At 37.4% G+C, this 14,150-nt stretch overlaps 1 protein-coding gene across 8 annotated transcripts in view; it reads right to left on the bottom strand.

Annotated features, from left to right (window-relative positions):
• CDC42BPA (CDC42 binding protein kinase alpha) overlaps positions 1 to 14,150 on the bottom strand; it is a 193,063-nt gene that overhangs the window by 38,984 nt on the left and 139,929 nt on the right. For 4 of the 8 annotated variants that reach the window (XM_081114448.1, XM_081114449.1, XM_081114451.1 and 1 more), the window contains 2 exons: positions 14,032 to 14,123; positions 11,849 to 11,925 (listed from right to left, as the gene is read on the bottom strand). In XM_081114448.1, coding sequence (XP_080970574.1) covers positions 11,849 to 11,925; positions 14,032 to 14,123 — 169 coding nt within the window. Of the gene's footprint in view, positions 1 to 6,945; positions 6,985 to 10,790; positions 10,839 to 11,848; positions 11,926 to 14,031; positions 14,124 to 14,150 lie in introns of all 8 variants that reach the window. The other 4 variants (XM_081114445.1, XM_081114450.1, XM_081114446.1 and 1 more) reach the window with 3 other exon arrangements.

Raw genomic sequence — 14,150 nt, 5'->3', positions numbered from 1 at the left:
CAGAATATATACAGAATACTTACAAAATAATAGAAAAATAATTCAACAGAACAATGGACAAAAGACATGAACAGGCAAATCACCAACGACCAATAAACTATATAAAAAGATGCTCAATAACCCTTGAAATCAGAAAATGCAAATTAAAACAAAAATGCCACTCCATATACAACGAATTGGCAAAAGTTAACCAGTTAACTGGCACACGACCCAAATGGAAACCATCTCCACAGGGTCTACAGACACGTACGGCGTACAAGGGGTTAATGCCTCATAGCCCCAAGGCTTGGCGAGGGTGTGGGAAAGGGGAGCACACACCCTGCTGGTGGGAGTGGGAACAGGTCGGACCACTGGGCAAGACCTAGTTCAAATTGAAAATGCATGTAGCACACAACCCAGCAATTCCACTTGCAGGCTCATATGCTAACCAAACTGCACAGATCGCTATTAGGATGTTCAGTTCAGCTCTGCTTGTAGTAACAAAAAATTGGAAACAACCTACATATCCAACAACAGGAGAATAGTTGCGGTGTATTCATACAGTAAAATATTATGCAGTAATTATAATGTCTGAACTAAATGGACGTGTATCTGTATGAGTAAACCTCAAAAACATGAAAAAAGTTACATGTGAAACCAAGGAAGAGAGGATGCAACTCAATGTCAGGGTATTTAACCATGTCTGGGAGAACAATGGGGGATGGAAGAGGGAAGGGTGTTTCAACTCAGTTATCTATTTTCTTTCTTTGAATACAAATTTGAAAAAAATATGACAAAATGATCACATCTGTTAAATCTGTGGATGGTGGTTACATGAGTGTTTATTATTATTCTTTATGTGATGGAAATATTTCAACATTAAAATAAAAATGTATAAAGTTAAAATATTTTAAAAATAAGCAAGCAAGCAGAGGGTCTCACCACCCAGCCTGAGACAGGCTATCCCAGGGCTGTACAAAAACCTAGTCAGAACCTGAGTACAACCCATGCCTGACCTCAGCCAGCCTGCTCCTGGGCCCTCACACTCTGGAGACAGAGCGGGAGGCAGGGGAGCTCGCCAGCACCAGGGTGCTGAGCGGAGCGGGGCTGCATCTGGAGCAGGATGGGGTTAACGGAGGCACACCACCCCCTGACTTGTTGAGAAAACGATCTTGAGAAAATTGGCCAATCGGCTGTTTAACACGAGCGAGTGACATGAAGTGCAAATACAAGGGTTTCTGCACTAGGAAAAGGCAGGGTCACCTGCATGCCCGTTACTAACCCAGCAGCTGGAATAAACTGTGCAGCTGCCAGCAGTGGCAATTCGCATGCCGGGCTCTGCTCACGAAGTCCCGCCGTGTTAGACGGATAAAGAGGCAGGATGGCACCTGACCCTGCCAGGAGCTGCAGTTTGTGGATGACAATTCCAAATGTACATAACTCTGTTGTACACTGTTCTTCACTAAAATAAAGGCTATCTTCGTGATTAAACAAATTTTCTGGCTACTTCAAGCTGACTTCTGGGGGACAATTTGCTACTTCAGCTTTATACTCCTATCTGCATGTCCAGTCAAATGTCATGATCTCCAACGTGACTTATTACACAGTGTGTCTGACTGAAAGAAGAGAGCCCGATTTCACTTGCTTTTGCAACTCCCTCTTTTCTGACACAAGTGACAAGCTGGGAGCAACACTGCTCCATTGAGGCACCTGAACTGGCTCAGCTTCACTAGCGGTGGAAGGAGATGTGGACCTTGACTGGGTGTCAGTCTTGACGTTCGGATTCCGTACATGTGTGCTCTCAACGGGATCAGCCTAGGAAAGTAAGTCAGGAAAAACAAAAATCCAAGAATCACGTTCAACAATGTGCAGCTCGTAGCGTTCCTGAAGGCACGGTCATAACCTTCTGGAGAAGGAGGGTAACAAACTTCAGTGTGAATATCCGCAGTAGGGATGTGTCATTATACAAAGCGTCACCACGAGCTTTAATGAAAACCAGGGCTAAGATAACAATATTAGCAAAATGCTCTAATTCCCACTGTTGATCACTGACCTCTACTGTATGTTCTTTACTTATATTCCACATGACACGGTTGTATGTTACAAAATAAATCATGCATGTGAAATAAATGCAGGGTCTTTAGTAGGGATACGCACTGCAGGCGAGAGAGAACTGTGTCCTAGGTCAGAGTGGAATCTGGTCCCTGCCAGGCTTTAGTTGAAAGCAAAAGAAACTGACCTATTAGCTTTGTGCTTATTGCCTTTTATTTGCAGCAGTAGAAACGCCAGCACTTACATTCAGCTGCACACTTTCAACTAAGTAGTTTTAGAAACTGAAAATGCTTTGGGTTAAAATTTAGCATGAGAGATCTTACTAAGCACAATGATTAATGATATATTCAGTTTGGCAATTTTCAAAATTACTCGGGCTGGGTTTTTTAAATGAAAGGAATGGAGGTAATTTGGAAAGAAGGTCAAGAAATTTTTCTTAAATCATTTGTACAGCAAAACCATCAGAAGCTACAATGAAAAGAGCATCAGCATAGGCATTTTAAATATGTACTTACAATGTTTTCTTTTTCTTTCTTATTATCATGGTTACTACTTTAGGGGCTGACTAGTAGCTGGCAAACACGGCGGCAGCCCTCTGCTGGTGCCCACCTAGGGCCTCCCATGGTGTGGGCATGACTTTGGTGGGCTGGTGAACACGGCCACCACCCAGGCCTTACACCATCATTAGAGTTGGGAGAAGGGGGAGGAGGAAGGGCCCCGGGAGGACAGCTGCGGGCATGGAGCAGCAGCTATTCACGACAGCAGCTAGGGACCTCTTTTAAGACGGGAGGTCCTGAGTGCAGCCCAGCAGCTGGTGCGTGTAGTGCGGCCAACTCCACACCACGCACTGTCTCCCGCGGTGGGACAGCCATCGCCTCCCGCAGTGGGAGCACCAGCCTGAATCCCTTCGACCCCAAATGCCTCGCCCTGGGCAGGCAGGTTGAGCGATCTTATCTCCTTCCTGACAATGAACTCGACCAGGAATGAGAATAAAAGAAAGAACAAAATGGGGCTCATTTACTCAGGAACAGTCATGGAGAAGGTCATCAGTTAAATTATTCATCTGAAATATGATCCTAATTTGGGAATAAGGCAAAAACAAATGGCTTTTACTTTCTAAAAATTTCCTCTTTCTAGTTTCTGTAAGATTATATAAATTGTAAGATAAGTAAGAGTCCATGGGAGAAGGAGGTTAAATTAAATGGAATTGATAAGCAAACTAGTGCGGGTACATTTTACACTAGTAAGAACTTAAAACAGACTTACATAACTATCTCAAAGCTTTAAGGAAGGACGCAAGTAAGAGATTTGTTATGTGCAAAAGCTTGGGCCATCTTAAGAAAATTTAAGTTTCTGACCAGGCACACAAAAGAGTTAGCGCCCATGGCTTGACTGAAAGACATAAAAACCAGATGTGTTCCTGTGCGAAGGAAATGCTGTTAACAGGACTGAATAGCTAACACAGTGGCTCTGTGCCTCTGGGCCCAATTACTTTAAAAACTTCAAAAATGAGAAAGGCAAGAGCTTGCTGCTCCCAGGAACCCTGGCTGACACGTGAAGAAGGCCTGCGCTCGGAGCCGCTGAGCACACGGGCAGAAGGGAGCGCAGGCTTCACGGACGTTCTTCTGCTGAGATCAGAACGAATGCCGCAGACCTTTAGGGGCAGGTGCTCTAAAGGGAGGTTTTCTTCACAGAAATCACCTGCTAGAATCAGCTGTCGCCCTGCCCATGGCTGGTTGTGAAGGCAGCATGTTTCATGGCCCTATGAAATGTGACATATGACAGTGTGATCCTGGGCAAAGGGAAAATACACCAACAGAGTGTAATCCGTAGCTACACACGTTAGTGGCTCTCCACGAACTCTTGAGGCTGTTAGCACACATCTCTTGGCCCCTCTGAAGAATTATTGTCATTTATGAAAGTCTTTTTCTCCTAACAAATTTTTACTCATCAATGAAAATAAAACAGTAAAAATGAGAATATATTTTTAAATGAATTTCTTAGCTGTATGAGGTAAAAACTGGTTACTCAGAAGTGAAAAAACGTTTAGATTTGAAAAAAATAACCAATACCACGTTGTAATAAAATAGAGCGGCGATCTTCACCTGGTGTGCCGCAGGACCTTTCAGAACATCTGATCCCCGACTCTTTAGTCACGGGCACTGACCCCTTTCCCTTAGATTGCCAGATTTAAAAAAAATGACAACAGCCAAATAATAGTCGACCAATTTGAATAAACCAAAATTAAACCTATTTTTTTTGTCAGATCGGCAAAAACTGTAATACATTTATATTAGTAATTAGTTTACTTGTGCCATGAGATGAAAAAGGCTGAAAATCACTAAAATAGAATAATAGAAATTACCATATTAGCTTTATTGAGCAGTATGCTCTTAAAGTAAAAATAAATCCCAGAGATTAAACAAAATTAAGTTACTTTTGTATATAGAAAAATTCAAAACAAATAAAAACATTGCAATAATATTTTGAGATAGCATTAATTAAAAAGTTAAACTATGCCATGTACAATGATAGCCTGATTTAAAAAAATATTAATATATAGGTGAAGTTGAAAAACTACCACTTTATTTTCCAAAAGCATGTTTCTTATAAAGATAAGAACCAAAGTTTGGTAAATATGAATATATTCATGACAAAAAATGTTTTGAATATCAAAGTTTAAAAGAAATTTCTTTTTAAAAGATGCTATTAGAAACTAATAGCTAATCAGATTAAGAAATAATATTTCATTTCCTTTCTAGATAGCTATCATTATAAATAATATCTCACAAGAGGTTTAACAGTAAGAATAAGCAGAATACAATACTACTTACATGTTTTATCAAAGTGTAAATTATCACCAACAGACTGATTTTCAAGTTATTAATTTTATCTATAATTAAATGTTTACTATAGGGTGTCCCAAAATTCACGCAAGATTTATCTTGCGTGAATTTTGGGACACCCTATAGTACATTCCTAATTAATGGCTGATTCTATCCACTAAAAAGCAAGGAATTTTTCTAAACTTTCATAATATACTAAATTGGATTTACAGATAGCCTAAATTTAATTTTAATAATTAATTGGCAATGATTCAGATATAATATGGCAGCAAAGCAACTAATAGCATATTAGTTATTTTTACCTTCAAAACAAATATAATCATTAATATAGTTAAACCATGGAAGTTAAAAATTATGTTATTAAAAATATTTATGTAAACAATTAAATTAATGTGAGCATTAAATATAAGCAATGACTTGAATATGATATAATCAATAGCAGAGATCTTGTAATTCAAGAAAGAAATAAAAAACATTAATGTTAATTGAACAGTATATTTTTATATTATCCAAAGAAAGATCTTGAAAACAAAGTTTAACTGAATAGTATAAGCAATTCAGTCAATATCTCCAAATTGTAATCTATTGAGAAAAATAAATAAGAAATATCTTTATGTAAATGTGTTTTTTTCTATTTTTTTTGGTCAACGAATTCTCTTTTCTAATTAAAAATACTTTAAGTAGTTATTCTGATTACTTGGCATTAGAAACATTTTCTATACTCCAATGTGTTTTTACTTACTGCTTTATGTTTGAAAAAAAAAAAAAAAAGCAGAAAAACTGAGTATCAGCAATATTGTCCACAATGCATAACAATGTCATGTAAAAAGTCCATAATGTTTCCTGAATCTGTAAGGATTTCTCTAATAAATAACCCACAATACGTATATTTAGAGTAGTGCAGTGAAATGGAAAGTCGTCCCCACCCCAGATCAGATCTGATTTTTAGGTGACCCACTAAGCAAGAATTCCTCAAATTATGCAGTATGGTCTATAAATAGTAAGAACTAAAACTACTCATCTTGACTATGTACCAATGGGCCTTTTCTACTCCAAAATTAATTACAGATTTGAACAAATACCAAAAGCAAACCATTCTTACAAGAAAACTGGTTTTAAAGTAAAAGTCTGATATGGATCTGACATAAATCTAACATGTTGTTTCATATTGGTAAATATAAAATTCTAAGCTAGAAAAAAATCAAATTTTTATCAATTTTCTTTATCCTTTAGCTAGAAGTATTTTGGAAACAAAGTGGCAAGTAATCTATTTTTATTTATTTATTCAGAAACAGTTTATAAACCCAACCTTTTACTGATATAATTATTTCTATTAAGCTTATGATAAAAACAGTATTATAGAGATACGAATTATACCATTTGGACAACTGTACATATAATATTTTATCATTTTAAAATAATAAATTACTGAAGGTTATAAATAGTAAGTGTAATCTTACTAGTTACAAATAATGTACTTGTTTCTCTTTATGAAAACTTCCCAAGTTATTTTCAATATACTGATTGGAATATCTACTCTGGAGAATTTACAAACTATGTTGTAAAAAAACATAAAAGAGCCCTGGCCGGTTTGGCTTAGTGCATAGAGCGTCGGCCTGCAGACTGAAGGGTCCCAGGTTCGATTCCAGTCAGGGGCACATGCCCAGGTTGTGGGCTCCATCCCCAGTGGGGGGTGTGCAGGAGGCAGCCAATCAATGATTCCCTGTCATCACTGATGCTTCTATCTCTCTCTTCCTCTCTGAAATCAGTAAAAAAATTTTTTTTAAATAAAAGAAAGTTAAGCTACATGTTGACTTTTATAACCATTTTTTCCAACAATAAAAAAAAGGTACCTAATAATTTTAGCAGTTTGGTTACAGAAATTTATACGAACATTCCTAAAGCTTTGCGGCCAAAGCCAAAAGAAAGAAAATACAGAAAAGCAGGCGCTGGCAGGAGCAGCAGCACAGAGCATGCAGCCAGGGCACGTGCGTCACAGGGCTAAGCGCTGGGCAGCCACAGGCAGGGGGAGGGGGGGCACCGGTGCACGCCGCGCGGGAGCTCTTACACGTCTGCCTTTGCTAGCTGGAGTACAGGACGGAGAGCGCTTCAACAAAGAGAGGAGAAGACTACACGTTACACATATTACACACTGACTCCCAACAACGGCCGCTGTCTCAACACGCACAGTATATAAACATACATATAAAGACACTTTTGTTAGGTTGAAAGGAATGTACTTTCCAGGAAAAACTGGAGGACAGAACAGTAAAGAAATGGCCGCTCGGACGAGGTCTGAGAGTGACATTAAGTTTTCACTGGACCTTGCACAAACAGTGACCATGAAATAACCCTTCACCCAGGGAGGCCAACCTCCTGTCTGGGAAGAACAGTAAGAACCAGCAGGTAATGAGCATGTCAACGTGTTTTCAAGGTTATCAGTGGCATCTGTCAGGGATGCTGGCAGGTCGGCAGACGGGAGCTGCTATTTCTTCCTCCGGACACTGGAAGGAGGCACTCACTGTGTCCGAAGAGCTAGCAGCAAGCCGGTCAGAGGCCTGCAGGGTCCCGCAGGGTTTTGTCTAGTAGTCCAGTCGGTCTTAAGTCTAAAGTGCCAGATTCAAACCTGGCTTTATCCCTCCATTATTATTCCTGGACGAACCTGTCTCGCACTCCCTCCCAAAGCCAACATTAAACAACTAAACCCCAACGCTAATATCTAATCTCACCCCTCTCTTCCGTAATAATGGTAACAGCGAACGTTTACCATGTGTATCATATATAGAGATATTTTACCAAGTACTTTACCTATATGAACTCTTTTAATTCGCACAGAATTTAAAGTAGGTAATATGACCCCCATTTTAAATACAAAGGGAAGAGATGAATTTGCCACAAAACTGGTATGTGATGGAGCTAGGGTTCAAGCGTTCTCAGTCCCACTTCTTAGAAATGGTATACAACCACTGGCCATGCTTCCAAGTCTCCCAATTCACTTACCAAGTTTTTGAAAATGAAATATTGAGCTTCACAAACATGAACCACCTCTACTCAGGCAATTTACTATCTTCACTTCAACCTACCATGGTGAGGGTTTGAACGTGCTCAGGTACTTAACAGAAAAAGGAGGCATGGCAGGCCACCAACTGGCGGAGACATCAAACCATCGCAGTGTGAGAAAGGCGATACTAGAGATGCGTACAAAGTCTGTATGGGAGCCGCAGGAGGGATGTTCAAGGTTTTATGGGGCCCAGAGGAAGGACTTTATAAGCTGAGTCGACAGGAGTTGTAGAAGATTTTAGAGAAAACTGCAAGGATAAGAAACCTCTCCAGAGGGCAGTCACACACTATTAGCATCACACACAACACCTCAATTGGTTTGGGCATAAAGAACAATCAAGATTTGTTTTATTCCTTAAAAATTCAAATGCCTAAGAGAAAGGAATCTACAGAATTGAATGTTATACTAAATATCTTGGATGCTGACCCCAAGCACGCCAAAGACTGAATACCATTATTCCAAACACCACTCTCCTACGACTCTGAGGACGGACTGAATGATAATTCTGGAAAGGCTGATCATAGTTATAAACTATAAAGAGGAACAAGAAGTTCGTGCCATAAAATACAAATTAAAAATACACAGTATTTTTTAAAATAGCTTACTGATGGCCTTTGCCCTGACAGGTAAAAATCCCTTTCCCATGGTAACGTGATTCGAAAATTCTGGAGGAAGACTTAGTGGCTCATATTGGCTGAGACTAGAAGGCTGAGGGGTGAAGAGAAACTGAATTGATGGACAAGAAAGGAAGCTAAAGAGAACACAGGAAGGGCGGGGAAGGAGTCTATTAAGAATAAGGAAATAATAACCAATAGTACTGAGGGCATTACATACATTTTAAAAAACATTCTCAAACAACCAATGAGCAAAGAAAGGCTAGATAACTTGCTCCAAAGCATACACCTAGAAAAAGCAGCAGAGGCAGACTCTGAGTCCACTTATGCGCTCAGCCAGTAAACTGGGAGAAGAGCGCGTAGGGAGCAAGTGAGGAGAAACCCACGCCTTCTCAGAGCTGGAGCCTGAACCATGAACTTCAAGTTCAGCAGCTTTGCGAATCAACTCCCTTTTCTCTGTAACAGCTCCTCTGCACTGCTTTAAAAGCTGGCTGTACGTCTGAACGGAGTTTATGCTGAGCAACAGTAGGTGAGGAATAAGAAGGGCCGCCCTGGAGGGAACAGGGAAGCAGGAAACTGACTATAGCTGGCGGTGGCGGCGGAGGCGGCATTGATAGCAGAGACAAGATGGGGGCTGGTGAGGTGCAGTGAGGTGTGCATTGCTGCAGGCTCGTCTGCTGAGAAGGGCTGCCCTATTTGCCAAAACATGACTCCTATGTTTTACATGCAAAGATTTTTGTGGGGCCAAGGGGATGTAGAGAAATTTGTCAGAAAGAAAAATGAAAATGATTTCCTAGTGGAAAGAACAAATTAAATAATTTATTCAAACTTCCAAGTCTTTTAAGATGAACTAGTAGCCCAGTGCACGAATTCGTGCACATTAAAAGGAAATTAATTAGAAGATTCATGCAGTAATTACGTTACTGCAAAAAAGTACATGTCAAAATAGTATATGTAACATAGTATTATAAAATTAAAACATGTGTGCGATTGGTGCCAGCAAGAGCTTTATACGTATCGTGCATGTGCGAGTCAACATTTATTTTTAACTTGCTAGTGCGCGTCATATGTACCGGCCGGTCGGTCAGTCAGGCCACCTTTTATATATATATAGATGATATCTTTATGGAAATATTGAGTATTTTCATCTAATAAAATGTATACCAGGTTATAACATGAAATACTATTGTACATCAAAATAGTTCTCTTTTTCTGATACTGTAGAATTAGAATAATTATCTGTCTTAAGAATAATAAAATACCAGGTAGTATCCATTTAGAGTGCAAAGGTGCATACTTTGATATAAATATTTCAAAGATATAAAAAAATCACTTTAAAAATAAGTTAAAAAATCTAGATCAAGGGTTTCCTTTAGTGGAAATATTCTTCTGAATACAGTAATTGTATTTAACAAAATGCAAAAATAAAACATTGAAAGAATTTCCCCTGGTTGATAAAATAGCTCTATGTACAACATTTGAATTTGAACCAGTTTTATTCCCTAGTTTCTGGAAAGACTGAATGTTTAACAGAATAATAAAATGCTTTATGACAAGGATTACTATGCCTTTTAATGTTGAATAAAGAGAATATATATGTCAGGTATTTCTGTAAAGAGAATGAAGGATAAATTATTAAATGTATAGAATTTAGGAGAGAAAATGATAATGTGGTCAATTTATAGTGCATATAGAACCTACTGACCTAAAATCCCTTTCTACATTAGAAGAGAAATTCTGTCAGCATTAAAAATGGATTTGTACTCAATTACTATGCTACTATAAACCTACAGAAAGATTTAATAAAACTTGCCACTTTTTCTGATTATACCACCAGAGGTTTACTTTTAAGTAATAGGGAAATTAAATAAAGTGCTGAAAAGAGATGGAGAATGTGAAATAGAAATCACCATGAAAAATAAAAATGAGCAGTTATTTATATATATCGTTCTCTACATATTGCGACAATTAAATAAGCATTCCAGTTTTCAGAACTGTTGCAAAGAATGAAAACATACAGATTCTTTGATGGCCAAAGAATTTTTCAAAGTACATTTTAATTATGTTTAATAGTGATAAACTCTTCATTACATTTAAGATAAAAAAGAAACAAATTATGACCCACAAATAAAGTATCCAGTATAATATTTCTAAAACTAACTACATTAGACAAATTCTTCATATCAATTCACTGATCTCTTTTACTGAAGGATTCATTGGTTTGAAAATCAGACTTACGTCATCCAAAAAATCAATCAGTGAAGATGAGGAAGAAGAAAAGGAATCCTATTTAACGAATACAGCAATAAAAAAAAAAATAGAAAATATGGATGAAGCAATTTAGTAAGAACAAATAATAAATCAAAAAATTTGTAAAACAATTGAAAGGCAAATGACATTAATTCAAATAAATAAATGAAAAAAGCAGTCACTGTCATTGTTTCCCAAGAAACTTAGAAATTCATTAATTACTTTTTAAAGAGTGATTCTTTATCCCTTTCCCAAAGAAATGAAATACAGTTCATCTACTGTGCCCAAAATGTAACAAAATGAAGCCCTGGGCCAGGCGATAATCAAATTCCGTGTAAGCATGTTACAGGCGACGACTGAAAGAAACAAACACTCTTTGCTTCTAAACTAATAGTTCCCACCAGAATGTAGCTCTGAGGTGGGTCGGACTCTCTCTGCTCACTGTCTCGGGCACCTAGAATGGTGACTTGCACAGAGATGTAGGGTTACTCACTGAATAAAGATATAATCACCAACTTGAATTTTCTGAGGCTAAAATAAACTTTATAAAGATTTTTAAAGCAAAAATTAAGTACCAAAGAATGATAAAGAGCCATATAATCACTGTTTCGTTAATATGGAATCTGCCTAATACACTCTATGTCATACTTTTTCTTTAAAAACTGCATTAATTTGGAACTGGAACCAGCACTGTCCTACTGTGAGCTTGGACATTTTCAACTGCTTTTTACTATAGCTCTATACTTGGGCGAAAAGAGAAGAGTCAACATAACTTCAAAAGTCAAGCTGTGTTCTGCACTTACTGCTCCTCAGGGGAAGAGATGAAACTGCTTTTCCATTTACGCCTCTCCTCCTATGTAGACCTTTCTTTCATGTTTTCTTAAATATAAAAGTGATTGCAGTTTCCGTAAGAATGCTTTAAAATATCTAAGAGTCTAGGTCCTCTTCTGTGGGATGCAATACTAGTTTAAAATTACAAGTAAATTTTAAATTACAAAGCGATTTTTAAATTGACCCAAAGAATATCTGAAAAGCTTAATACTTACGTCAAATTGATCCAGAGCATCGGTAGGCGTATTCAAAAATGCCAAGAAAGAGCGCTGTGAGTCTCGGCGCTCTACACCTAGAAGACAGCGGCAGCTCTCCTTAAACTAGAATAAACTGATTTTCATGGATAGCCTTTCCTGCCTGAACCTATTAAAAGCTGTTCGCAAACTACGGTACTTTAAAGCTGCATATATTAACCCGACATATTTAAAAAACCAAATTACACTAACGGTTTCTTGGAATATCAGTTAACAGTTAAATTATATCATTCTCCATGAAACACTTGTTTCTTGACTTAGTTCTTCAATATCTTTCTTTTCCCGTATAGTACATTATAAAAACACATCAAATTTTTTGATAGATTTGAAAGATTTTTCAATATAGAGCCCTGATTATGTCTGATTTTTCTAAGATAATTTATCACCAAACAAGGTTTCGGTTTTGAATTATTCTTAGCAAACATATAGTATGCACTAACAAATAATCTTTTATAAGAAAACAATGCAGTGATGAAACCAATGTGTTTAGTTATGAAATAAACTTTTGTCAATCTGATTGCAGGTATTGTTTTGTTGACAGAATGAATGAAATCTCTTGGCTATGGCATTAACTTTAAATGCATAATTTCCAAAATAAGCTTTAAAATATACATAAATTTATAAATACTAAGGAGAGAAAAAATTAAGTACATATTTTTATTTCCATATTCTCAAGAATTGACATTAATTTGTGTGCTTTTCAGATTACAGTGGGGCCTTGACTTACGAGTGTCCCGACTAACGAGTTTTTTGAGATACCAGCTGTCTCTCGGCGATTTTTTGCTTTGAGTTGACAAAGTAATTTGAGTTAACGAGCTCCTTAACTAGCTCGGTCTCGGAACGAATTAAACTCCTAAGTCAAGGCCCCACTGTACTCTGTAATAATATACTATAGTTTCCAGATAAGGCAGTATGTTCAGAATTCATTGTCAATAAATATTTATTGAAAGCCTATTATGTGCTGTCCACCTAGACACTGGGAATATAATAGTAAATTAAGCAGAAAAAAAGAACCTTGCCCTCATTATGTAAATATTACATTATATTGTTTAAGTAGTATAGTACATCATGTTACAATATACCGTCCTGCCTTCTCTTTCCTTTCCTCTCTAAAGAATCAGCCCTGCTTGACTCTTATTTCAGCAGGATGCCTTCCAAATCTGAGTTCCTAATTCACTTTTTCTGGGTTCCTTCCTTTCTTGTCCACTAGGAAATCCTATCAACCCACATGGATTGCACATCTAATACTTTTAATGGCCTTTCCACGCTAACTCCTTTAATGTGATTACCTTGTTCTCCCACAATTCTAAGCAGATTTTTGTCATCAGTGTGTGTCACGGGGCTGCAAAGTGCAGGGAAACACACGACATAACACAGAGCCCACTAACCGGGTTGGGATTAGGTCAGGAATACTGACTTTGTCAGGAAAACGAATTTCTCGTTATTGCATAGAAGAGACCCTGTCATTAAAAACATTCTGAATTTCTTTTATTAAATTTTTACCTTCTGAATGCCCATATTATGGAAAGAAAGTTTAAGAAGTTCATGTAATATAGCTACCAAACACTGTGTTGCTTTTCACATTAACGGAAAAAATGCTTAAGTAATTACTGTTTTAAGAAAATGGGAATAAATCCTGGGAAATTCCTCAGGGCAAGCAATTTAAGAGTCAAATATGGAAGAAGACACTGAAATGCCAAAATAATTTTTATCTTTGAATTGCTCTTTTAATACTGGATTAGATTAAGCTTTAGTTATTTCATACATTCTTTCTTCAACTACCCTGGGAGAAGAATAGAAAGTATAAGATACCTTTTTCCAATCACAAAAATATTATTCGTGAAGTAGGCACTGAAAAAATAGTTAAATTTATGACAAGGTGAGTTCTATTAAAATCAAATCTCTAAACAATGTATATTAAGTAAAACAAAAAGACTCAGACACCAAACTACCAAATATGTGTGTATCTCACTCACACTCACACACGCACACACACCTATAAATGGATCCCAATAGCCATATAGGGATGCCAGACTGCTAGGGTGAACAATTCTTCCACCTACACAATAAGCTGGTCCTTGTGTAATAAAAATACATTCATAGCAGAATATTAAGTCCTGATTGATACAAAAACATTCCCATACCCTTTTCAGATCTAAGCTCTTCGGTGTCCTTGATCAGCTGTTCGATTTCTGATAGCAGTTCCAAGTTCTTCTTCTCTGAATCTTTTAGTTTACTTAAAAAGAGGAAAAAGGGAAAATGT

The sequence above is a fragment of the Myotis nattereri genome (genome assembly GCF_964212035.1).
Source record: "Myotis nattereri genome assembly, chromosome: 20".
Taxonomy (NCBI): Eukaryota; Metazoa; Chordata; class Mammalia; order Chiroptera; family Vespertilionidae; genus Myotis; species Myotis nattereri.
Note: the sequence above shows the minus strand (reverse complement) of the source record. Positions and strands in the feature narration are given on the sequence as shown.